Source organism: Oncorhynchus keta, chromosome 34 (assembly GCF_023373465.1).
Source record: "Oncorhynchus keta strain PuntledgeMale-10-30-2019 chromosome 34, Oket_V2, whole genome shotgun sequence".
Classification (NCBI taxonomy): Eukaryota; Metazoa; Chordata; class Actinopteri; order Salmoniformes; family Salmonidae; genus Oncorhynchus; species Oncorhynchus keta.
This window is the reverse complement of record NC_068454.1, coordinates 59,680,459-59,707,673: the sequence shown is the minus strand read 5'-3', so window position 1 is coordinate 59,707,673 and position 27,215 is coordinate 59,680,459. Positions and strand designations below refer to the sequence as shown.

The 27,215-nt window shown below is 39.6% G+C and overlaps 2 protein-coding genes across 21 annotated transcripts in view; one reads left to right on the top strand and one right to left on the bottom strand.

Moving 5' to 3' along the window:
• Positions 1–3,943, top strand: part of si:dkey-24p1.1 (uncharacterized protein LOC556718 homolog) — a 37,464-nt gene extending 33,521 nt beyond the window's left edge. For all 3 annotated transcript variants that reach the window (XM_035750792.2, XM_035750794.2, XM_035750793.2), the window contains one exon: positions 1,616–3,943. In XM_035750792.2, the coding sequence (XP_035606685.1) occupies positions 1,616–1,867 (252 nt within the window). In that variant the 3' untranslated portion in view covers positions 1,868–3,943. The remainder of the gene's footprint in view (positions 1–1,615) is intronic.
• Positions 3,601–25,377, bottom strand: LOC118367387 (myelin-associated glycoprotein-like). 18 transcript variants are annotated; one of them, XM_052494179.1, is made up of 13 exons: positions 23,696–25,376; positions 14,782–15,855; positions 14,359–14,403; positions 13,897–13,995; positions 12,395–12,751; positions 11,955–12,260; positions 11,599–11,862; positions 11,222–11,488; positions 7,824–8,093; positions 7,413–7,718; positions 6,911–6,998; positions 6,770–6,839; positions 3,601–6,300 (listed from the first exon to the last, which is right to left on the bottom strand). In XM_052494179.1, the coding sequence occupies exons 4-13, from the start codon at positions 13,946–13,948 to the stop codon at positions 5,662–5,664; spliced, it is 2,619 nt and encodes an 872-aa protein (XP_052350139.1). In that variant the 5' UTR covers positions 13,949–13,995; positions 14,359–14,403; positions 14,782–15,855; positions 23,696–25,376; the 3' UTR covers positions 3,601–5,661. The 18 variants fall into 18 exon arrangements, with proteins under 18 accessions (XP_052350139.1, XP_052350137.1, XP_052350136.1 ...); XM_052494177.1 differs by lacking the exons at positions 12,395–12,751; positions 13,897–13,995; positions 14,359–14,403; positions 14,782–15,855 and adding exons at positions 20,237–20,593; positions 21,737–21,835; positions 22,199–22,243 and having other exon boundaries at positions 22,622–25,377; XM_052494176.1 differs by lacking the exons at positions 13,897–13,995; positions 14,359–14,403; positions 14,782–15,855 and adding exons at positions 21,737–21,835; positions 22,199–22,243 and having other exon boundaries at positions 22,622–25,377.
• Between the last annotated feature and the right edge of the window lie 1,838 nt (positions 25,378–27,215).

Sequence of the window (27,215 nt, the reverse complement as noted above, 5' to 3'; positions counted from 1 at the left end):
TAAAACTGTATTTTTTCGTGAAGAATCAACAACAAGTGGGACACAATCATGAAGTGGAACGACATTTATTGGATATTTCAAACTTTTTTAACAAATCAAAAACTGAAAAATTGGGCGTGCAAAATTATTCAGCCCCTTTACTTTCAGTGCAGCAAACTCTCTCCAGAAGTTCAGTGAGGATCTCTGAATGACCTAAATGACTAATGAGGATAAATACAATCCACCTGTGTGTAATCAAGTCTCCGTATAAATGCACCTGCACTGTGATAGTCTCAGAGGTCCGTTAAAAGCGCAGAGAGCATCATGAAGAACAAGGAACACACCAGGCAGGTCCGAGATACTGTTGTGAAGAAGTTTAAAGCCGGATTTGAATACAAAAAGATTTCCCAAGCTTTAAACATCCCAAGGAGCACTGTGCAAGCGATAATATTGAAATGGAAGGAGTATCAGACCACTGCAAATCTACCAAGACCTGGCCGTCCCTCTAAACTTTCAGCTCATACAAGGAGAAGACTGATCAGAGATGCAGCCAAGAGGCCCATGATCACTCTGGATGAACTGCAGAGATCTACAGCTGAGGTGGGAGACTCTGTCCATAGGACAACAATCAGTCGTATATTGCACAAATCTGGCCTTTAAGGAAGATGGGCAAGAAGAAAGCCATTTCTTAAAGATACCCATAAAAAGTGTTGTTTAAAGTTTGCCACAAGCCACCTGGGAGACACACCAAACATGTGGAAGAAGGTGCTCTGGTCAGATGAAACCAAAATGGAACTTTTTGGCAACAATGCAAAATGTAATGTTTGGCGTAAAAGCAACACAGCTCATCACCCTGAACACACCATCCCACTGTCAAACATGGTGGTGGCAGCATCATGGTTTGGGCCTGCTTTTCTTCAGCAGGGACAGGGAAGATGGTTCAAATTGATGGGAAGATGGATGGAGCCAAATACAGGACCATTCTGGAAGAAAACCTGATGGAGTCTGCAAAAGACCTGAGACTGGGACGGAGATTTGTCTTCCAACAAGACAATGATCCAAAACATAAAGCAAAATCTAAAATGGAATGGTTCAAAAATAAACATATCCAGGTGTTAGAATGGCCAAGTCAAAGTCCAGACCTGAATCCAATCGAGAATCTGTGGAAAGAACTGAAAACTGCTGTTCACAAATGCTCTCCATCCAACCTCACTGAGCTCGAGCTGTTTTGCAAGGAGGAATGGGAAAACATTTCAGTCTCTCGATGTGCAAAACTGATAGAGACATACCCCAAGCGACTTACAGCTGTAATCGCAGCAAAAGGTGGCACTACAAAGTATTAACTTAAGGGGGCTGAATAATTTTGCACGCCCATTTTTTCAGTTTTTGATTTGTTAAAAGAGTTTGAAATATCCAATAAATGTCTTTCCACTTCATGATTGTGTCCCACTTGTTGTTGATTCTTCACCAAAAAAATACAGTTTTATATCTTTATGTTTGAAGCCTGAAATGTGGCAAAAGGTCGCAAAGTTCAAGGGGGCCGAATACTTTCGCAAGGCACTGTAAATATTCTCCAGATTTACAAAATAGCAACATTCGAGCTGCTTCATTTGTATGAATCTCTTTCTATATTCAGACTAATAAGTGCAATGACTACGAGAACATTAAGGAAGTGTGCGCTTCGAAGCCCACCATCGAGCCAAACATGGACACGGAGATGGGGAGCAGTGAGGATGACGTGGAGATCAGCTACTCTGAGGTCATGTTCAGGGCAAAGCCAGGACACCAGACAGTCTGTAGTTCTGACCCTCGCCAGCATAGGGCAGGCCACAGCAGCAGCTCAGATGAAGAAGACTACATAACCCAGTACTCTGATGTTAAAATATAAGAGGAAGTTTCATTCATAGTCCAAAAAAAGTATTAAGGTTTGTTTGTAAAAAATTGTATCACACCTACAGTACCAGTCAAAAGTTTGGACACACCTACTCATTTAAGGGGTTTTCATTATTTTGACTGTTTTCTACATTGTAGAATAATAGTGAAAACATCAAAATTATGAAATAACACATGGAATCATGTAGTAACCAAAAAAGTGTTAAACAAATAAAAATGAATGTTACTTTTGAGATTATTCAAAGTAGCCACCCTTTGCCTTGATGACAGCTTTGCACACTCGGCATTCTCTCAACCAGTTTCATGAGATAGTCACCTGGAATGCATTTAAATTAACAGGTGTGCCTTGTTAAAAGTTAATTTGTGGAATTTCTTTCCTTCTTAATGCGTTTGAGCCAATCAGTTGTGTTGTGACAAGGTAGGGGTGGTATACAGAAGATAGCACTATTTGGTAAAATACCAAGTCCATATTATGGCAAGAACAGCTCAAATAAGCAAAAAGAAATGGCAGTCCATCATTAATTTAAGACATGAAGGTAATTTAATCTGGAACATTTCAAGAACTTTGAAAGTTTCCTCAAGTGCAGTCGCTAAAAAACCATCATGCGCTATGATGAAGCTGGCTCTCATGAGGACACGCTACAGGAAAGGAAGACCCAGAGTTACCTCTGCTGCAGAGGATATGTTCATTAGAGTTAACTGCACCTCACAGCCCAAATAAATGCTTCACAGAGTTCAAGTAACAGACACATCTCATCATCAACTGTTCAGAGGAGACTGCATGAATCAGGCCTTCATGGTCGAATTGCTGCAAAGAAACCACTACTAAAGGACACCAATAAGAAGAAGAGACTTGCTTGGGCAAGAAACACAAGCAATGCACATTAGACCGGTGGAAATCTATACTTTGGTCTGATGAGTCCAAATTTGTGATTTTTGGTTCCAACTGCTGTCTTTGTGAGACGCAGAGTAGGTGAACCGATTATCTCCGTATGTGTGGTTCCAATCCATGAAGCATGGGGGAGGAGGTGTTATGGTGTAGGGGTGCTTTGCTGGTGACACTGTCCCTGATTTATTTAGAATTCAAGGCACGCTTAACCAGCATGACTACCACAGCATTCTGCAGCGATACACCATCCCATCTGGTTTGCGCTTAGTGGGACTATCATTTGTTTTTCAACATGACAATGACCCGAAACACACCTCCAGGCTGTGTAAGATCAATTTGACCAAGAAGGAGAGTGATAGAGTGCTGCATCAGATGACCTGGCCTCCACAATCACCTGATCTCAACCCAATTGAGATGGTTTGGGATGAGTTGGACCGCAGAGTGAAGAAAAAGCAGCCAACAAGTGCTCAGCATATGTGGGTACTCCTTCAAGACTGTTGGAAAAGCATTCCTCATGAAGCTGGTTGAGAGAATTCCAAGAGTGTACAAAGTTGTCATCAAGGCAAAGGATGGATACTTTGAAGAATATAAAACATATTTTCATTTATTCAACACTTTTTTGGTTACTACATGATTCCATATGTGTTATTTCATCGCTTTGATGTCTTCACTATTGTTCAACCATTTAGAAAATAGTAAAAATATAGAAAAACCTTGAATGAGTGTGTCCAAACTTTTGACTAGTGCTTTATATCTGGATTTTTAGCAATAAAAACACATTCAAGAACCAGTAGTTGCCTTAACTGTACTTTGAAATTGCAAGTCAGTCAAGACCACAATGGCAGAAAACAGAGTTTATTGACGTCATTCAAAGTGGGTTTGAACATCGTGCGGTACATCAATGCAATGTGTGCTTACTAGGCTGTCAAAACAGAAGTGCTTCACTGTTTAGAAATGTCCCATATTACAGGATGTGCTATTGTGTATATGCTATGTAACTGACACCATGTCTCCATATTTGTTTAACATTGCAATGTGCATTATTACTGACTTCTGACTTTACATAGTTACTGAATCATGCTGAATTTACTGACTGCTTGTAACCTGTATCCACCTGTATTCAGCTTTAAACATTGTAAATACATTTTCAATAAAAAAGACAATAAAAACAACAATACAACATGTTGAAGTGATTCATAACCATCACACACATTTTGTAAGTTCATAAATACACATTGTCTGTGCAACAATAAGTTACAAATTCATAGAAGAGGAACAAAACTTTGAAAAACAAACAAATATTACACTCTTAACTGTTGCAAGATGAACATTTTGCTGCCTTAAAAGTAAATAAAAAATGTATGACATTTGATTGTTTTCCTACTGATGTACATAACTTACTCTACATTTTAAAAGTGAAAGAAAAAAATACAGAACATTTTCCAAATGAATAAATAAATAAAAAATAACAGAGCTGTCTTAATTATGTGTCTTCACACCCCAGAGTAAATACTTGGTGGAAGCACCTTTGGCATTCATTAGAGCTGTCAATCATTTTGAATTAGATTCTGCCAACTTTGACCACCTCATAGGGCAACATATACACATTGTTTTTGTCCAAATTGCTCAAGCCCAGTATATTTGTTTGGGAGTCATTGATGGACAGCAAAATTCAAACCTTGAAAATCAGCTTCTTGATTTGATTTTCATTGGATTTGACTACAGCGATACGGATTGAGTCCAGCCCCTTGTCTCAAATTTCATGCAGATTTAAATCAGGACTGAACCACACTGAACCATTCAGAAGCAGTCAACAGCTATTGGAAAGCCATTCTGGTGTGTCTTTGAGATTAAAATGTGTGCAATTGACTCGCTGAAAAATACAACTCTATCCCAGTGTTTGGTATTCAGAAGACTGAATCTGGGCTTTGTTAATCTGGGTTTTGCTCCTTTCATATTTATTATGATCCTGACAAACTCTCCAATCCCTGCCGAGGTCAAGCACACCAATGACACATTGTTTCCACCACAAACAGGAGGATCAACAACATTGCATTCACTCCACATTATTAGCCTCGATAGAAAAGTGAAAAGGAGGAAGCCTGTGTTTAAAAAAAATCCCCTTCAAATCAAACATTCTGTTGGCAACAAGGCTGTTAAGTAATACTGCAAGACAACACAGGAAATGCATTTTTTCTGGCCTAAATTATAAACCACGGGCCAAATCCAGAACTACACAACACAGAGTGAAACCCTCTGTATTTTCAAGTACTGTGGATTGTGCTGACTTAAATCTGCTTGACAATTAGAGACAATGTTTGAATATTGCTGTCCATCAATGACTCCCAAACCAAATTTACTGAGCTTGAGCTATTTGGACAAAAAACAATGGGTATGTGTTAGCCTAAGAGTTGTGCAAAGTTAGTAGAACCTTATTCAAAATGATTCACAGCTATAATGGCGGCCCAAGGTGCTTCCACCAGGTGTTACCTCTGGGGTGTGAAGACATACGCAATCAAGACATCTTTGTTTTTTTGTTTTATTCAATTGGAAAAATATATACAGAATTGTTCTTTCACTTTGAAAATGTGGAGTTGGTTGTGTCGATCAGCAGGACAAAATCTAATGTATTTCCTTATTGGATTTCATTTTAAGCCGAAATAGCCGAATCCACTAATTTGAAGGGGTGTCCACAGACATTTGTATATATTGTATATATAGAGATGAAAATCCAACTGATGAACAGACACTGTAGAATAACTGGTGTTAAAAAAAAGGTGGACATAGTGGTTCTAGTTTGGAAGGTGACGAGAATTTCTCTGCAGTGCATTATGGGTGATTTTTCACAACCTTATCTGCATTTAAGCTTTACTCCCTCTATACATCAGCTTACTACGCCTTTACACTCTCCTACTCGTCCTCCTATCTAACTCAGGTTGTTCACAATTTGCTTCAGATATGACCTGACCACGACATATGTTCCCATATGTGTCCTCCTCTTCACCATTAGCGGAATCTTTCGGTTCAGAAAGCAGTGTCACCTCGTCCACTGCAGTTTCTGCTGTGTTGTGCTGCTCAGACTGTCCCAGTGGGGACTCTGTATACTCCTGGACACTGAGGGCATAATTAGTCACACCCTGTAGCTCTGGCAGCGCAGAATCTTTTGCAACTTCTTCTTCCTCGTCACTCTCGTGCCCTGCCTGGGATTCTTCCAAGACTTTAGCTCCATGGTCCTCAGCGTGCTCCCCCTGCTCCAGAGCAGGAATGGCCTCCTTCTTCTCAGCCCCTCCCTCGATACTGCCTGTGGAGTGCAGGCGGATCACTGCGTACTCTGCCGTTTTGGAGGCGACTCCCCTGATCTCTCCCTCCCCCACCCCCCGCTCGGCCACCTTGGCCTGGAGTTTGGAGAAGTTCAAGTTGGCGTAGTGGAGGAGGTCTGTGTCGTCGATTTCCCTGTCCACTGTCCTGTTGGGCCCGAGGGCCTCATCCAGCATGGCTTTATTGGCATAGACATTGTCCTCCTCCTGAAAGAGGGTCTCCTGAAAGGGGTAAGCAATCACATTAGAGGGGTTTATATGTTTATTGGCCAAGTCTTTTTCAAATGTAGACTCCTATTAGCTGTAACTTCCTGGTGTCCACACAAAACAATGCAAAACAATCATATGAGCAAGTCAACCACTGGATAGGAAAGGGCTAGTTGTTAGCTAGTTGTTTAACATGAGATCCAGACAATATGGTTGCAAAAGACTTGATTACAGTAATGTGCCACCGCAGCCTAAACTGACTTGAGTTCCTCTTCATGCACACTGTTGATTTTTGCATTTTCACAGCCAAGCTACCTCTAATCTTTCACTGCAATAAAAATACCAGTGCTGAAATGTGTGCGCCATCTAGGATATGTGATAGGCTGTTCATGCACCCTCTTCTGTGAGATATGTATATCAACACCTTTCCACATTGTTAGACTGTAAGCACATACAATTTCGGAATGTCAGTGTAGTTACTTACCTCATCCGTCACTATGAACTCTGCTGTGTCCTTCTGTCTTTTGCTTGGTGACTGCCTGGCTCTCCTATGCCTAAGAGCAAAACAACAGAGGTTTAGATAATGGCGTCAAATACCAGTCCAGACTCTGTGTCAGTCACTTACTTGCAGAAGTGAAGTAGTGGGATGCATAGGAGCATCATCACTCCTGCCCCCACACCAGCCCCGATCAACAGAGAGGGAAGATGGAAACCTGTGCAATCACAACGTAGAGCAAACAAATTAGTTGTAAAACAAGCGCCACAATTCCTTCTTTGTACTAAAAGTCCTTCTTATTTGGCAATGTGAGAGCTTGGGACTATAAGGTTCTTGTTTCAAAAAGATGATTCTGAGACAATTGGCTTTAAAGTTCCAAACTGTCATTGGTTTGAATTGTGTCAGACATTTCTATCTTGTATTCTTTTGAACTTAACAACATGAATAGGGGTATTTTTTTTTACTATATACGTAGAGAACATTGAACAGAGCAAGGCTATGTCAATAATGACATTTTGACAAAAATACAGATAGAACCTTATAGTTCCAAGCTCTTGAATGGTTAGTGGGACCGGGGGACTGTTAGGAACTAATTCTGGTGTAGAGCAGGACAAATGTCTCCTAACTCTACCTTCCAATGTTTTCATTGATGTTAAGTCAAACGTGAAGCTGTCAAAATTAACAAAGTTGGAGCTGAGGCAGACCAGACTCTGTATTTTCTCTTCCTGTGATTGGTGGATGGTGATGGAGCTCCTCAGGCCTGCTTGGCCCATTGGCTCCTCCATGATGATGGTGTTAGTTGAGTGATTGACAGACTCTCCAGACAGTTGCCACACCAGTGTGGGAGTAGGGTTCCCATAGCTATCACAGAAACATCTGATCTGAGATGTAGCTGAAATCCTGATGCAGTGAGAGGTGTTCAGGATCTCTGAAGCAACTACAGCGAACAGAAAGGAAGAACGCGATTATTCTTAATAGTTCATTCAGATGAATGAGTGATTGTGATTCAAAATCAGTAGAATAAGTACTATACAGTACATACACGTTACATTGATACTGATGGCTTCAGAGGTCTGCAGTCCATGGACATTCTGAGCCTCACAGTAGTACTTTTCATTTGAAAGCCTGGTCACACTGGAGATGTTGAGGTCCTCTTCAGACCCGACAATGTCCTTCTCGCTTCCCTCAACTCTGTACCAGGTGTAGTTCTTCACTGCTGGGTTGGCATTGCTGCTGCAAGTCAGAGTCACAGAGCTGCCCTCTGCTACTGAGCTAGAGGGACTGACTGACAATGAGGTGTTCTTGGGGGGATCTGGAAGAAAACAGTGCTGTGTTATCATATTTTTTTTATTGAGTATTATGCACTAGCACCACTGTTAAGAAGTCTGCCTATCCATACTTCCCATGCTACATATCTATAACTCTATACAAATAAGCCAGCTGTGAGCCAGATTCAGTTGCCATACCTAAGCCAGATCCGTTCCACAATAAGGGCCAAACCTGAGCCGGCATGTAGATTTGGCCCAGTTACCACATTGAATTACACCATAAGCGGGCCGCATCCACCTTGATAAGCTAGGTTTAGCTTTTCCATGGTAATGATCTGGCTTAGTTACGGCAATTAAACCTGGTACACTTCTGGACCGTAATTCCAAGTGTTTACTAGGCCACATAAACATGTCGGTGGATTACAAATGGGGGCTGGATTTGGGCCATAATAATTTTTCATTCTAGGTTTGTCTTTGGAAACCCTTCAGTTGAGATAAAACACAATCTGCACCTGGAGCGGGGGGGGTTGATATGTAGAAATCTTGACTAGGAATGGCCAATGGCAATACATAGAATACAACCATGCCTAAACACATTCACACTGCCATACAAACTCGACAACAGGATTCAGTGATGGAGGGCATTGACACACACACGTCACGCAACAGGACAATGGCTCACTGTCATTGGACCAGACAGTCTGGGCACTGACCATGACCCAGACATTGGCCAGTCACAGCAGCTGGATGTGTGCCTCAACAGAGTGATATTCAACCAGTCATAAATAGAGTGTTTTAAAGCATCTTGGTAACACTTTACAATAAGGTTATGGATTAGCATCAACTACAGTTGAAGTCGGAAGTTTACATACACTTAGGTTGGAGTCATTAACTTCTTGACGCTACCCATCCCTTATTAAGCAGGATAATTGTCATCAAATAATATTACCTAAAATATTTATATTTTAAAGTATGTTTAGTTGGTGCCATTGATTTCAGTAATCCACTCCTACGACTTAGTCCAAATAAGTCAAGCAATGTTTCTAATTAATCCTCAGGTACCCTAATATGTAAATGAACAATAATATTTCAGACGGAAAGAACGGTGTTCAATAGAAAAGGAAAATAATGAAGAGCGCGGCCTCATTCACGTGCACCAAAAAGCCTACCTTTCCTGATGAGAACACAAACTGAAACTTCTTGTTAGTTTTTCAAGAAACAAGCCTGAAACCCTGTCTAAAGACTGTTGACATCTAGTGGATGCTATAGGAACTGCAATCTGGGAGCATTTTTTTTGTATATCCAATAGGCTAGCATTGAAAAGGCCTGTAACCTCAATTATGTTTTATTCCGGATGGATTTTCCTTGAGTTTTTTCTTGCCATATCAGGTCTGTATACTCACAGACATTAGTTTAACAGTTTTAGAAACTTCAGAGTGTTTTCTTTCCAATACTACCAATTATATGCATATCCTAGCTTCTGGGCCTGAGTAACAGGCAGTTTACTTTGGGCACATTGAGGTTTGTAGAAAAGTAAAAAAATGTATGAGACTATAACACAATAGATATGGTAGGAGGGAAATCCAAAGAAAAACCAACTGGACTGTCTTTCTTTTTTGAGAGCCCATGCTCTTACAATGGAAGGAAAAAGGGCAAATCCAAAATCCAGCTCCCAGATTGCAATTTCTATGGCTTCCACTAGATGTCAACAGTCTGTGTACAAGGTTTTTTGGCTTGTTTCTTCCAAAACGAGGGAGAATTATGAGTTTTAGTACTGGGACTCAGAGTTGGAAATCAGTCTGTGAGCTTGCGATGAAGAGGATGCCGGACCTGCTAATATCAATTTCCTATTGAACATACTTCTTTCCGTATGAAATATTGTAGTTTACTTACATTTTAGGGTAGCTGAGGATTACTTATAAACATATTTTGACTTGTTTTAACAAAGTTTAGCTGTAGCTTTTTGGATTCCTTTCTCTGCATGTTGAACAAGTGGATTACTCAATCGATGGCGCCAACTAAATTGAATTTTTGGGATATAAGGAAGGATTTTATCTAACAAAATGACAATACATGTTGTAGCTTGGACCCTTTGGATTGCAAATCAGAGGAAGATTTTCAAAAAGTAAGTGAATATTTAATCGCTATTTCTGAATTTATGACAGGGCATGCTTTCGCTGTAAAGCCAATTGTAAACCGGACAGTGCAGTTAGATTAACAAGAATTTAAGCTTTTAACCGATATAAGACACTTCTATGTACCTAAATGTTTCATTTCCATCATTTTTATAATTATTTATTTGACTTGCGCGCCCTCCAATTTCACCGGAAGTTGTCAACAGGTGTCCCAATAGCACTGACCTCAGAACTGAAAAAGCGTATGTGAGCGAGGAGGCCTACAAACCTGACTCAGTTACACCAGCTCTGTCAGGAGGAATGGGCCAAAATTCACCCAACTTATTGTGGGAAGCTTGTGGAAGGCTACCCAAGTTAAACCATTTAAAGGCAATGCTACAAAATACTAATTGAGTGTGTGTAAACTTCTGAATGTGAAGAAAGAATGAAAAGCTGAAATAAATTATTCTCTCTACTCTATTATTCTGACATTTCACATTCTTAAAATAAAGTGGTGATCCTAACTGACCTAAGACAGGGCATTTTTACTAGGATCAAATGTCAGGAATTGTGAAAAACTGAGTTTAAATGTATTTGGCTAAGGTGTATGTAAACTTCCGACTTCAACGGTATATTAACTGAAAGGCTCTACATGTACCATTTCAAAATTATGGCTAAAATATGTTGTGTTTCTTTACCATTAGTAAATGATTAACAAATGCATTGACACCATTGAATGATACATTAGTTGATGCCAATTCATGTAGCCATATGGTAAAGTGTTAGCAGCATCTTGATGTTTCTATGTTTCTGTTCCTACACTAGGCGATATACTGTATTACACCCAGGGATAGAAATTAAGCTAGCCCGCTAACCCGTGGCTAGTACTTTTCAGACCGGGCTAATAGAAAATGTGCCCGACTAGCCCAGCAGCTAGTGACATTTTCTCTTTTCAAAATATTGCGTATTTATTTTGGACCCAGGCCAGTAAAATTTGCAGTCTACTATCCTGGCTGGCCAGTGCCCAATATCTTTAAGTTCCATCCCTGACCACTTACATTGAATATCCAGCTGAACAACTGTGGCTTTTTCTTTACCGAGTGCATGCAGTGCTTCACAGCAGTACTCCCCGCTATCACTTGCTTTACTGTCTAAGGTGAAGCTCTCTCCAGATCCTAAAAGGACAGCCTCAGTCCCATTGATTTTGTACCAGGTATAGTTCTTCACTGCAGGGTTGGCATTGCTGTTGCAGGTCAGGGTCACAGAGCGGCCCTCTACCACTGAACCAGAGGGACTGACTGACACTGAGGTGTTCTTGGGAGGGTCTGGGGGAAAGAAACAATAGATATTGTATGTCAAGATTCAATTTAGTGAGTGTTATGATACTGTCTATAGTTGAAACTATTGTTCATATTTGGTTTCATTGTGTACATACACATTCCATCTAGTTCAATGACAGATGACTTCTCGGTTCCATGGTCATTGATGGCTTCACAGTAGAAATAACTGTCATCTGCTGGTACCTGGACAGTTAGCGTTCTGCTAGCCCCCACTGTTGAAACCTGCTCTCCAATAACTCTGTACCAGTTGTAGCGCCACACTGCTGGGTTAGCATTGCTGCTGCAAGTCAGAATCACAAACCTGCCCTCTACCACTGAATCAGAGGGACTGACTGACACTGAGGTGTTCTTGGGAGAGTCTGAGGGAGAGTGCACAGAAAGTTGTCAAATTCTCTAGAAATGATTAACTTACCATACATGAATCAAACTTACCATGCATGAATCAACTTACAAAGAACAGCGACTGTCAGATCAGTTTTGGATGATTTATCACTCTTGCCAGCTTGTCGTTTGTACAGCGCAGTGCAGGAGATCTTCTCTCCATGGTGGACATGTGAAGCGGTAAAGTTCAGGATAGAAGTTATGACTCGATTCGGAGTCACCTTCAAATCCTCCACACTGTCACTCAGTTTGGGGGTCCATGTCAGAGTTGGAGGGAGTAAGGGACAGGGGGCTGCAGCAGAGCAGATCAGACTCACTGAGGTCCCCTCCATCACATTTACTGTTGCTGGACTTAGAGTGGGTTTGGATGGATTTTCTGAGGGAGTAAAAAAAAAAAAATTATATTACATGAGCAGTGCATTAAATACAGCAGGGTTCAAACCTGCAACTTAAAATGAACACAACACAACACACACAACACAAAACTAGCAAATTATAATGATACTCTACCTTTTACATAAATTGTGACAAGTTCTGGAAAATTATATTTCAGATAATTGTCACATTCAATTCTAAATGAAAAGTAGTCATTTAAAGAAGGTAAATCATTCAGGATTGTGGTACATTCCTTCTGCTGCATGTTCCCAGTTAGATTCCCTTGAATGGTGTTAAAGCTTGTCCCTGTGAGACTGGAATCAAACACCTGTACTCCTGGCCACCCTTTCCTCCATATTCCTTTACATGAAGTTGTGAGGTACGAATCAAATCCTAATTGCAGTGTAAATGAGCAGGGAATGTCCACACAAGATCCACTCAGAGCCTTTATATTCTGAGGCATCAGCGCTGCAAAGTCGAGGCACAGAACACCTGAAATATACAGCAAAATATTAGACTGGGTGTTAGGTTATTTTCAACTTCACTAGGGTGTTGTTTTTTCCTACAAACCGCAAAAAAATATGCTGGCTAGTTATTAAGTTATTTAGCGATGTGCAGAATAATCTGTCTAGCATTTTGGGGGGATGTAGCAATACTAGTAGACATGAAGTGTATGAAGAATCCTTTTAAAGGCCCCGTGCAAATGTTTTTATCTCAATATCAAACTATTTCTGGGTAACAATAAAGCAACTTCCTGTAATAGTTTTTTATTTTTTTTATTTTTATTTTTAAAGTTATTTATTTATTTCTCAAGCAAGAATTGTGTTAGGACTGTCTGGGAGTGGGGAAGGGCACATAATGGTGCATTAACCACAGTGTGGCTCAATCCACCTGAGCAGAGAAGGGATATGTAACCTTAAAACTAAGTTATTGGCAGAGAGGTTTGAAACACTCTTTGAATTTGTCTATTAACTTTACCCCCCTGGTGATGTCACTAGGCAAGACAAAACTCCACCCATGCACAACCTGCTGATTAGAAGGTCCTGTATTTCAACCAGCCACTATCGGGAAATAACACCGATCACATTATTACAGTGTTAGTTTCATCAGCTGTTGTATAAATATGATACTAAACACAGGACAAACTGAATGTTGACTGCGCTGGGCTTTTAATAAGGATCAGAACACTAATCATGTTTCCATCCAGTTTTTATGCGAGTAAAGTCATACCGTATAACAAAGAATCATGATGGCAGTAGCTAGGTTTACATCCAATTGACGACAGATTTTCATTCGATTATTAAAAAATCAGATAAAGACAATATATGCATTTTCCCACCATTGGTGTTTCCACCAAATGGAGTACTTGGGGATAAAAGTCAGTGCATGATGACACACAAAATGTACATTTTCGCTTAAATTTCCATGTACCAAATCTAAATCTAAAGTTCATAGTGTTTCCATCGCATTTCAGCTCATATTTTCTTCATGCAGACTTTTAAATATTCAAATGAAAATCTGTCACCAATTGGATGGGAACCTAGCTAACAGATAACCTATCAAATGTAAATGGTAAAGTGCAATGGGAGATGCTAGAAAGCAGTGCATCAGACCCAGCCTTTCCCACAGCAACCCACCTTGCAGCAGACCACCAATGAGGATGAGTCTTTCAGCTCCTGTGATGTGCATGATTCTCTGTATCAGAAAGGGCCAGATGACCTGCTTTTTAACACTGTCTGGACAGACAGACATACAAGTTCAGTACAGAGGCAGCAGACACACTTCATTACATTGTCTTATTTAAAAAAAACATGAAACCAACAGTGAAAATAACTTTTAAATAAAGTCAAACACATCAAAATGTTGACATTTTTGTTTTGATTTGTCATTAATAGAATGATTCCAAACAGATTCTGATTGTAGGGAACTGAAACAACATTGACCCTATTCTCCACAAGACAGTCTGAGTTTTCTTGCTTTTTAATTGGACATGTTGGCTACACTACAAACATTTGTATCATGATGAGATTTGAATCATAGTAATATGAACATATTCCTCACATAAATATAGAATTAAAAAATACGTTATTTCATTATACCTTGAAGCCAATGAAGCTGTGTTGATTCTGAGTAAGTATAAAAACCTAAATTAAGCATAATGAAGACAAACAGGTTCATATTTTGGTGGTAGATTCATTTCCATTGAAAACACTGACCAATACAAATGAATAAAGCTTAAAGAGCTGTGATCTGATACGGTTGATATTTGTGTTAATCTAGATGTAGCCTACACCTGACCCACTAAAGAAAGTGTAGTCTTGTTGAACTTGACAATATCTACAATTAGATTTTAATTAGATGCTATCAATATCTGAAATGTGTTCCCAAATCCAACTCATCCGAAAAAAGGGACACATGTACATAAACTTTAAAATGTTTCTCCACATTACAAAATTGGGACAGTCACATTAATTACCTTAACAGAAATAATACAGACAGAAATAGTGTCTTCGACCTCTTACCAGTATTCACGCGATGGTCATCTGTTCAAATCCAATGCACAATTCAGGCTATATAAATGCCACCTGATGTGGTGTCTGTTGTCTAGCTGCCTGTCACTGCAGACATTCAGAAGAAGTGGCACTGCTGTTTGCAAGACACCGAATTTTCCTTCGTTGAATAAGCGTCAACCCGCAAGTGATAGCCTCCATCTGTAGTATCAAATGATCACCAGATTTTCTTTTCAATCACAGTTACTAGTGAAATATATCAAGCTTCACAAGGAAGGCAACATCCTCTGATTCCAGATGAAATACAAGCAGACATATAACCCAGTGACCTGTAAATTACACAGAAAGCTACAGCCCCTTGCAATATTTCTCTTTATTTCTCTTTTTTAAACATGTTTTTATTTTAAAGGAATACAGCCAACAGTAATTCATCCAGAGATTTAAATCCACAAATGTAAGGATATAGTTCCAAGTCTATTTTTACAGCGAGTTCCAGTTTAATGGGGGCAATAACTGCTCAAGACATCTGTGGCTGAAGGAAATGACACGTTTGATATGTTGCATAACTTGATACTTTCCAGAGTTACTACTCAACGGGCCACCATTCAAAGAAGAAGTAAAAGCAAACTTTAATGTGGATATCCTAAACGTACAATTCAAAGGGCTTAGAAAGAGAGAAATTACATGAAGAAATTAATAAAAGTCTCTTTGATGATGAATTTGTGTTAATGTTACTCTGCACAATATATTAACCCTTCACTGTTGAGGAGATAATATACATCATATATATAATATACATAATATATAATATACATATACATACATATATATAGTAACTATCAAAAGTTTGGACACACCTACTCATTCAAGAGTTTTTCTTTATTTTTACTATGTTCTACAATGTAGAATAATAGTGAAGACATCAAAACTATGAAATAACAATATAGTAACCAAACAAAGTGTTAAACAAATCAAAATACATGGAAATGCAATTTCCAAGAACATGTTTGTCGTTGAATAATAGCCATTTAGCTGGCAGGTATCTTCACTGACATTATCAATCTCTCCCTGACCAGTCTGTAATACCTCCAAGAACACCAAGGTAACCTGTCTAAATGATTATCGCCCTATAGCACTCACATTTGTAGTCATGAAATGCTTTCAAAGGCTTGTCATGGCTCACATCAACACCATTATCCCAGAACCATGGACACACTCCAATTTGCATACTGCATTAACAGATTTGTGCACGGGGGCATTGTCATACTGAAGCAGGAAAGGGCCTTCCCCAAACTGTTGCCACAAAGTTGAACAGAATCGTCTAGATTGGCATTGTATGCTGTAGCTTTACGATTTCCCTTCAATGCAACTAAGGGGCCTAGCCCGAACCATGAAAAACAGCCCCAAAACATTATTCCTCCACCAAACTTTACATGTGGCACTATGCAATGGGTCATGTAGCATTCTCCTGGCTTATGCTAAACCCAGATTCGTCCGTCGGACTGTCAGATGATGAAGCTTGATTCATCACTCCAGAGAATGCGTTTCCACGCCGAGCTTTACACCACTTCAGCCAACACTTGGCTTTGCGCATTGTGATATTAGACTTGTGTGCTGCTGCTCAGCCATAGAAACCCGACAAACAGTTCTTGTGCTCACGTTGCTTCCAGAGGTAGTTTGGAACTTGGTAGTGAGTGTTGCAACCAAGGACAAACGGTTTTTACACACTACGTGCTTCAGCACTCTGCCGTCCCGTTCTGTGAGCTTGTGTGGCCTACCACCTTGTGGCTGAGCCGTTGTTGCTCCGAGATGTTTCCACTTCACAAAATAACAGCACTTACAGTTGACCAGGGCGAGTTAGAACAGAATTCATGCGGGGAGGGTAAAGCAAAGGGGAGGGTCATGTGAAAATATTTTTTAGGTTCTTAATGACATCCCGTCTCCCCGAATCATTTTTTTACGGTCCCTTACTGTCATGTGTGCATACATTTTACATACGGTTTGTCCCAGGAACCAAACCCACTATCCTGGTGCCATGCTGTACCAACTGAGCTGCATAGGACCACAAGTGAAGAACTATCTAGTACAATTAACTAATTAACCATCATCATCTTAATCATCATCAAGAAATGAATGAATATGATATGATTACAAAATGAATATACAGGTGCAATAAAATCAAATATAGATGAACTGAAAGAGACAAAGGGTGGAAATGGATGGTAAAACCAACATTTTGGGAGATGACAAAGTGAAATGCTTGATTTAAGCTTGTTATTTACATGTATCTGATAGATTAAAACAATTCTGATGAGGTCGACGACCACGTACCCTGTATTCACGTCTCTCAGGTAGAGCCTGAAACCGCGAATCCAGAGTTACGCTCATGGTGTTACTGCCTCTGTCCCCTCTGCAGCGTTCACATATCACTACCACTGGTCTCTCTGTGTGCTTCTCTGCTGCCACACTCTGTCCTCTGACATACATCACAAACACATGCATGTTCACACACACACACACACACACACACACACACACACACACACACACACACACACACACACACACACACACACACACACACACACACACACACACACACACACACACACACACACACACACACACACATATGTTATGTGTGGTCAAATAAATGTTACTTGTATACACAATTCCAAAGGTGCTAGAATTGCAGGGATTTTTTTTGCATGCAAATCACTAATACTAGCCTAAAGAGTGCTCTCACCTGTATGACCTCATAAGTAGAGGTCGCGTTTGAGATCTGTAGTGTGGCGTATGTGTCACCTACTGCCTGTTAGCAGACATGGGGACATGTCACACAGTAAGTGCCTCACATAATACAGTATTTATTAGCAAAAGCACAATAAAAAGAAATCACAAGACGATTACCATGTTATTTCCAGGTAATTACAATAAGTTACCTATTACTGTCTTCATAACTTGTAACACAACAAGAAATGACCAAGTATTATTATGTATTTTCTAGGTAATTCCAAAGTATTTTCTGTACTGTGAGATAAAGTGATACCGACCGACCTTCAATCCTCTGGATAATCTGATCGTGAATAGAGATGGAGACAAAGATTAGATCGGAAATATTGAAAGTGATATATTACCATATCGATATATTAATCTCTCATTGACAGACTACCAATAACCAAATGACGCTAGATTTAAATTCTGGGTTAACCAAGATTATATGAAAGACTATTTCTGAAGAATGTCCTTGAAATAATGAAATACAAAATTCTACTTGCTTAGCAAGTACAGTATATCCATTTTACCTGATATATTTATAGACTCCGAAGATGACTGTTAGAATCCACAGGACAAAGACCACGCCACAGATTATGGATGGAACTGATGTTTGTGCTACAAGACATGTTTGAGTTACTTTGTTAGTTACCAAATCCACTCTCTCTATACTTTTTGTATGTTTACCAATAGTCTTTATAACAAATTATATCCTGTTAATAGCATAATCGTTAAATTGTAGAATTGCTTAAAATGTCATTAATTTAATCTTCATTAATTGAATTGGTTAATTATACACAACAATCTGTTAAATCTATGATGGAAATGAAGCACAATGTCATTGTTACAGCAGTAGGCCTACCTGTAGTTGTGGAGGGGCAATGGTGAAAATACACAAAGATGTTGGACCTATCTTTGCCAAAGCTATTTTGTGCTTCACAGCAGAACAGTCCACTCTCGCTGATATCCTGCAGAACCAGAAACGGAGATCTAGATTCCATTGGGACCATCTTGCTCTCATTGACTCTGTACCAGGTGTAGGTCTTCACTGGTGGGTTGGCATTGCTGCTGCAGGTCAGGGTCAAAGAGCTGCCCCCTACTACTGAACCAGAGGGACTGACTGACACTGAGGTGTTCTTGGGAGGGGCTGGGGGAAAGAAACAATAGATATTGTATGTCAAGAGTCAATTTAGTGAGTGTTATGATACTGTCTATAGTTGAAACTATTGTTCATATTTGTTTTCATTGTGTACATACACATTCTATCTAGTTGAATGACAGATGAGTTCTCGGTTCCATGGTCATTGATGGCTTCACAGTAGAAATAACTGTCATCTGCTGGTACCTGGACAGTTAGCGTTCTGCCTGCCCCCACTGTTGAAACCTGCTCTCCAATAACACTGTACCAGTTGTAGCGCCACACTGCTGGGTTCGCATTGCTGCTGCAAGTCAGAGTCACAGAGCTGCCCTCTTCCGCTGAATCAGAGGGACTGACTGACACTGAGGTGTTCTTGGGAGAGTCTGAGGGAGAGTGCACAGAAAGTTGTCAAATTCTCTAGAAATGATTAACTTACCATACATGAGATTAGTTGATGCCAATTCATGTAGCCATATGGTAAAGTGTTAGCAGCATCTTGATGTTTCTATGTTTCTGTTCCTACACTAGGCGATATACTGTATTACACCCAGGGATAGAAATTAAGCTAGCCCGCTAACCCGTGGCTAGTACTTTTCAGACCGGGCTAATAGAAAATGTGCCCGACTAGCCCAGCAGCTAGTGACATTTTGTCTTTTCAAATATTGCGTATTTATTTTGGACCCAGGCCAGTAAAATTTGCAGTCTACTATCCTGGCTGGCCAGTGCCCAATATCTTTAAGTTCCATCCCTGACCACTTACATTGAATATCCAGCTGAACAACTGTGGCTTTTTCTTTACCGAGTGCATGCAGTGCTTCACAGCAGTACGCCCCGCTATCACTTGCTTTACTGTCTAAGGTGAAGCTCTCTCCAGATCCTAAAAGGACAGCCTCAGTCCCATTGATTTTGTACCAGGTATAGTTCTTCACTGCAGGGTTGGCATTGCTGTTGCAGGTCAGGGTCACAGAGCTGCCCTCTACCACTGAACCAGAGGGACTGACTGACACTGAGGTGTTCTTGGGAGAGTCTGAGGGAGAGTGCACAGAAAGTTGTCAAATTCTCTAGAAATGATTAACTTACCATACATGAATCAAACTTACCATGCATGAATCAACTTACAAAGAACAGCGACTGTCAGATCAGTTTTGGATGATTTATCACTCTTGCCAGCTTGTCGTTTGTACAGCGCAGTGCAGGAGATCTTCTCTCCATGGTGGACATGTGAAGCGGTAAAGTTCAGGATAGAAGTTATGACTCGATTCGAGTCACCTTCAAATCCTCCACACTGTCACTCAGTTTGGGGGTCCATGTCAGAGTTGGAGGGAGTAAGGGACAGGGGGCTGCAGCAGAGCAGATCAGACTCACTGAGGTCCCCTCCATCACATTTACTGTTGCTGGACTTAGAGTGGGTTTGGATGGATTTTCTGAGGGAGTAAAAAAAACGTATATTACATGAGCAGTGCATTAAATACAGCAGGGTTCAAACCTGCAACTTAAAATGAACACAACACAACACACACAACACAAAACTAGCAAATTATAATGATACTCTACCTTTTACATAAATTGTGACAAGTTCTGGAAAATTATATTTCAGATAATTGTCACATTCAATTCTAAATGAAAAGTAGTCATTTAAAGAAGGTAAATCATTCAGGATTGTGGTACATTCCTTCTGCTGCATGTTCCCAGTTAGATTCCCTTGAATGGTGTTAAAGCTTGTCCCTGTGAGACTGGAATCAAACACCTGTACTCCTGGCCACCCTTTCCTCCATATTCCTTTACATGAAGTTGTGAGGTACGAATCAAATCCTAATTGCAGTGTAAATGAGCAGGGAATGTCCACACAAGATCCACTCAGAGCATTTATATTCTGAGGCATCAGCGCTGCAAAGTCGAGGCACAGAACACCTGAAATATACAGCAAAATATTAGACTGGGTGTTAGGTTATTTTCAACTTCACTAGGGTGTTGTTTTTTCCTACAAACCGCAAAAAAATATGCTGGCTAGTTATTAAGTTATTTAGCGATGTGCAGAATAATCTGGCTAGCATTTTGGGGGATGTAGCAATACTAGTAGACATGAAGTGTATGAAGAATCCTTTTAAAGGCCCCGTGCAAATGTTTTTATCTCAATATCAAACTATTTCTGGGTAACAATAAAGCAACTTCCTGTAATAGTTTTTTATTTTTTTTATTTTTATTTTTAAAGTTATTTATTTATTTCTCAAGCAAGAATTGTGTTAGGACTGTCTGGGAGTGGGGAAGGGCACATAATGGTGCATTAACCACAGTGTGGCTCAATCCACCTGAGCAGAGAAGGGATATGTAACCTTAAAACTAAGTTATTGGCAGAGAGGTTTGAAACACTCTTTGAATTTGTCTATTAACTTTACCCCCCTGGTGATGTCACTAGGCAAGACAAAACTCCACCCATGCACAACCTGCTGATTAGAAGGTCCTGTATTTCAACCAGCCACTATCGGGAAATAACACCGATCACATTATTACAGTGTTAGTTTCATCAGCTGTTGTATAAATATGATACTAAACACAGGACAAACTGAATGTTGACTGCGCTGGGCTTTTAATAAGGATCAGAACACTAATCATGTTTCCATCCAGTTTTTATGCGAGTAAAGTCATACCGTATAACAAAGAATCATGATGGCAGTAGCTAGGTTTACATCCAATTGACGACAGATTTTCATTCGATTATTAAAAAATCAGATAAAGACAATATATGCATTTTCCCACCATTGGTGTTTCCACCAAATGGAGTACTTGGGGATAAAAGTCAGTGCATGATGACACACAAAATGTACATTTTCGCTTAAATTTCCATGTACCAAATCTAAATCTAAAGTTCATAGTGTTTCCATCGCATTTCAGCTCATATTTTCTTCATGCAGACTTTTAAATATTCAAATGAAAATCTGTCACCAATTGGATGGGAACCTAGCTACAGATAACCTATCAAATGTAAATGGTAAAGTGCAATGGGAGATGCTAGAAAGCAGTGCATCAGACCCAGCCTTTCCCACAGCAACCCACCTTGCAGCAGACCACCAATGAGGATGAGTCTTTCAGCTCCTGTGATGTGCATGATTCTCTGTATCAGAAAGGGCCAGATGACCTGCTTTTTAACACTGTCTGGACAGACAGACATACAAGTTCAGTACAGAGGCAGCAGACACACTTCATTACATTGTCTTATTTAAAAAAAACATGAAACCAACAGTGAAAATAACTTTTAAATAAAGTCAAACACATCAAAATGTTGACATTTTTGTTTTGATTTGTCATTAATAGAATGATTCCAAACAGATTCTGATTGTAGGGAACTGAAACAACATTGACCCTATTCTCCACAAGACAGTCTGAGTTTTCTTGCTTTTTAATTGGACATGTTGGCTACACTACAAACATTTGTATCATGATGAGATTTGAATCATAGTAATATGAACATATTCCTCACATAAATATAGAATTAAAAAATACGTTATTTCATTATACCTTGAAGCCAATGAAGCTGTGTTGATTCTGAGTAAGTATAAAAACCTAAATTAAGCATAATGAAGACAAACAGGTTCATATTTTGGTGGTAGATTCATTTCCATTGAAAACACTGACCAATACAAATGAATAAAGCTTAAAGAGCTGTGATCTGATACGGTTGATATTTGTGTTAATCTAGATGTAGCCTACACCTGACCCACTAAAGAAAGTGTAGTCTTGTTGAACTTGACAATATCTACAATTAGATTTTAATTAGATGCTATCAATATCTGAAATGTGTTCCCAAATCCAACTCATCCGAAAAAAGGGACACATGTACATAAACTTTAAAATGTTTCTCCACATTACAAAATTGGGACAGTCACATTAATTACCTTAACAGAAATAATACAGACAGAAATAGTGTCTTCGACCTCTTACCAGTATTCACGCGATGGTCATCTGTTCAAATCCAATGCACAATTCAGGCTATATAAATGCCACCTGATGTGGTGTCTGTTGTCTAGCTGCCTGTCACTGCAGACATTCAGAAGAAGTGGCACTGCTGTTTGCAAGACACCGAATTTTCCTTCGTTGAATAAGCGTCAACCCACAAGTGATAGCCTCCATCTGTAGTATCAAATGAGCACCAGATTTTCTTTTCAATCACAGTTACTAGTGAAATATATCAAGCTTCACAAGGAAGGCAACATCCTCTGATTCCAGATGAAATACAAGCAGACATATAACCCAGTGACCTGTAAATTACACAGAAAGCTACAGCCCCTTGCAATATTTCTCTTTATTTCTCTTTTTTAAACATGTTTTTATTTTAAAGGAATACAGCCAACAGTAATTCATCCAGAGATTTAAATCCACAAATGTAAGGATATAGTTCCAAGTCTATTTTTACAGCGAGTTCCAGTTTAATGGGGGCAATAACTGCTCAAGACATCTGTGGCTGAAGGAAATGACACGTTTGATATGTTGCATAACTTGATACTTTCCAGAGTTACTACTCAACGGGCCACCATTCAAAGAAGAAGTAAAAGCAAACTTTAATGTGGATATCCTAAACGTACAATTCAAAGGGCTTAGAAAGAGAGAAATTACATGAAGAAATTAATAAAAGTCTCTTTGATGATGAATTTGTGTTAATGTTACTCTGCACAATATATTAACCCTTCACTGTTGAGGAGATAATATACATCATATATATAATATACATAATATATAATATACATATACATACATATATATAGTAACTATCAAAAGTTTGGACACACCTACTCATTCAAGAGTTTTTCTTTATTTTTACTATTTTCTACAATGTAGAATAATAGTGAAGACATCAAAACTATGAAATAACAATATAGTAACCAAACAAAGTGTTAAACAAATCAAAATACATGGGAATGCAATTTCCAAGAACATGTTTGTCGTTGAATAATAGCCATTTAGCTGGCAGGTATCTTCACTGACATTATCAATCTCTCCCTGACCAGTCTGTAATACCTCCAAGAACGCCAAGGTAACCTGTCTAAATGATTATCGCCCTATAGCACTCACATTTGTAGTCATGAAATGCTTTCAAAGGCTTGTCATGGCTCACATCAACACCATTATCCCAGAACCATGGACACACTCCAATTTGCATACTGCATTAACAGATTTGTGCACGGGGGCATTGTCATACTGAAGCAGGAAAGGGCCTTCCCCAAACTGTTGCCACAAAGTTGAACAGAATCGTCTAGATTGGCATTGTATGCTGTAGCTTTACGATTTCCCTTCAATGCAACTAAGGGGCCTAGCCCGAACCATGAAAAACAGCCCCAAAACATTATTCCTCCACCAAACTTTACATGTGGCACTATGCAATGGGTCATGTAGCATTCTCCTGGCTTATGCTAAACCCAGATTCGTCCGTCGGACTGTCAGATGATGAAGCTTGATTCATCACTCCAGAGAATGCGTTTCCACGCCGAGCTTTACACCACTTCAGCCAACACTTGGCTTTGCGCATTGTGATATTAGACTTGTGTGCTGCTGCTCAGCCATAGAAACCCGACAAACAGTTCTTGTGCTCACGTTGCTTCCAGAGGTAGTTTGGAACTTGGTAGTGAGTGTTGCAACCAAGGACAAACGGTTTTTACACACTACGTGCTTCAGCACTCTGCCGTCCCGTTCTGTGAGCTTGTGTGGCCTACCACCTTGTGGCTGAGCCGTTGTTGCTCCGAGATGTTTCCACTTCACAAAATAACAGCACTTACAGTTGACCAGGGCGAGTTAGAACAGAATTCACGCGGGGAGGGTAAAGCAAAGGGGAGGGTCATGTGAAAATATTTTTTAGGTTCTTAATGACATCCCGTCTCCCCGAATCATTTTTTTACGGTCCCTTACTGTCATGTGTGCATACATTTTACATACGGTTTGTCCCAGGAACCAAACCCACTATCCTGGTGCCATGCTGTACCAACTGAGCTGCATAGGACCACAAGTGAAGAACTATCTAGTACAATTAACTAATTAACCATCATCATCTTAATCATCATCAAGAAATGAATGAATATGATATGATTACAAAATGAATATACAGGTGCAATAAAATCAAATATAGATGAACTGAAAGAGACAAAGGGTGGAAATGGATGGTAAAACCAACATTTTGGGAGATGACAAAGTGAAATGCTTGATTTAAGCTTGTTATTTACATGTATCTGATAGATTAAAACAATTCTGATGAGGTCGACGACCACGTACCCTGTATTCACGTCTCTCAGGTAGAGCCTGAAACCGCGAATCCAGAGTTACGCTCATGGTGTTACTGCCTCTGTCCCCTCTGCAGCGTTCACATATCACTACCACTGGTCTCTCTGTGTGCTTCTCTGCTGCCACACTCTGTCCTCTGACATACATCACAAACACATGCATGTTCACACACACACACACACACACACACACACACACACACGTTATATGGTAAAATAAATATTCCTTGTATACACATTTCCCTAAAAGTGTGAAAACTATTGTGATTTTATGTATGCCAATGATCACAAATACTAGCCTAAAGAGTGCTCTCACCTGTATGACCTCATAACTAGAGGTCACTTTGGAGATGGCGTATGTATAATCTGCTGACCTGGCCCTTTGTTGCAATAAGTGCCTCACATAATACAATATTTAGAGCACAATGAAATCAAGAACAAAGATTGTTTAACAATATTAAAATGGTTATTTCTAGGTAATTACAATAAATTACATATTACTGTCATTAAAACATGGACAAACAATTACCAGAAACAAACAATTATTACCATGTAATTTCTAGGTAATTCCAAAGTATTTCTGTACTGTAAACTACAGTGCTACCGACATACCTTCAGTCCTCTGGATAATCTGCTAGTATATGAAACACACATATATATATATATATATATATATATATATATATATATATACTTATTTACACATTTAAAAAGATTTCCATGAAATACAAGGTCTTAGGTAAGTACGTAATTTAATTTGACTTGGTATGTTTGTAGACTCTGAAGACTACACTTAGAATTCACAGGACAGTGACCACTCCACATATTATGGATGGAACTGATGAAAATTACAGGGAGATGTTTAAGTTACTTTGTTAGCTACCAAATCCACAGACACTGTAACTGATTTATACAGAGAATAGCATAATCGTTAAATGATGATGGGGCTTAATATGCCATTCATATCACTAGTTGCTTTAGTATTCCTAAATTTAGTGACACGAAATGAAGCACTCTTTTCTCCACCTTATTGATCATTTCTCCAACTTATTAATGAACCAGCTGCATCAACATGTGAACACCGTAAGGAGGCTCAACCACCGGAAATAAAAACACAGAACTGTTGAAAATAGTAATCATGTACCTTTAACACCAATATTGATGCTTTCAGAAAATACAGGCGGAAGACTGTTGTCTTATTCAAGGTTGAGGTAATACTGGGATAGTTAGGAACGGGGATAAGGGAACTTTGAGATAGTGGTGCAGTCCTTCTCAAGCAAGTCCCCAGCACAATCTTTAACACTGTCTCTAACACTGTATTCCCGAAACCTCTAGTCCATGTTCCTTTACATGGACGAGTGAGGAATGATTAACATGTAGACTCCAGTGTAAATCTGCATGGAATGAGCACACAAGACCCACTCAGAGCCTCTATAATTGGAGGCATCAACACTGCCACCTTTTGGTTTTGGCAGAACATCTGAAATAAACAGTTTAGACCTAAGAATGGACAGCAAAAAACACAGAAACATTATCTTTCGAAATTCAATGCTCTGTTATTTTTTTATTTTTTTACATGAATGATTTAAAAGAGCTAAAGTGAAATCATGAGAAGGAATGATTATGGTTTGTGTCTAGAACTCAGGGAAACAGTAAGCCAAGTAGAAAAGAAAAAATATATATTTATTTACCACAAACTACGAGACAGTGGATTATGCAGTCAGACGGAACGGAGAAAATAGGCATTTAACGTCATAGACGTTTAGCCGGTTAGTGAATGACCTGCAGAGAGCTGGGACCAAAGTAACAAAGCCTACCATCAGTAACACACTACGCCGCCAGGGACTCAAATCCTGCAGTGCCAGACGTGTCCCCCTGCTTAAGCCAGTACATGTCCAGGCCCGTCTGAAGTTTGCTAGAGAGCATTTGGATGATCCAGAAGAAGATTGGGAGAATGTCATATGGTCAGATGAAACCAAAATATAACTGTTTGGTAAAAGCTCAACTCGTCGTGTTTGGAGGACAAAGAATGCTGAGTTGCATCCAAAGAACATCATACCTACTGTGAAGCATGGGGGTGGAAACATCATGCTCTGGGGCTGTTTTTCTGCAAAGGGACCAGGACGACTGATCCGTGTAAAGGAAAGAATGAATGGGGCCATGTATCGTGAGATTTTGAGTGAAAACCTCCTTCCATCAGCAAGGGCATTGAAGATGAAACGTGGCTGGGTCTTTCAGCATGACAATGATCCGAAACACACCGCCCG

Excerpts from the sequence above, each read along its gene's own strand:
- LOC118367387 (XM_052494177.1), bottom strand. The coding sequence starts at position 21,788 with ATGCACATCACAGGAGCTGAAAGACTCATCCTCATTGGTGGTCTGCTG. Across the intron at positions 20,594-21,736 it reads CATTGGTGGTCTGCTGCAAG|GTGTTCTGTGCCTCGACTTT; the intron begins GTGGGTTGCTGT and ends TGTATATTTCAG. Across the intron at positions 11,863-11,954 it reads TCTGACAGTCGCTGTTCTTT|ACTCTCCCAAGAACACCTCA; the intron begins GTAAGTTGATTC and ends ACTCTCCCTCAG.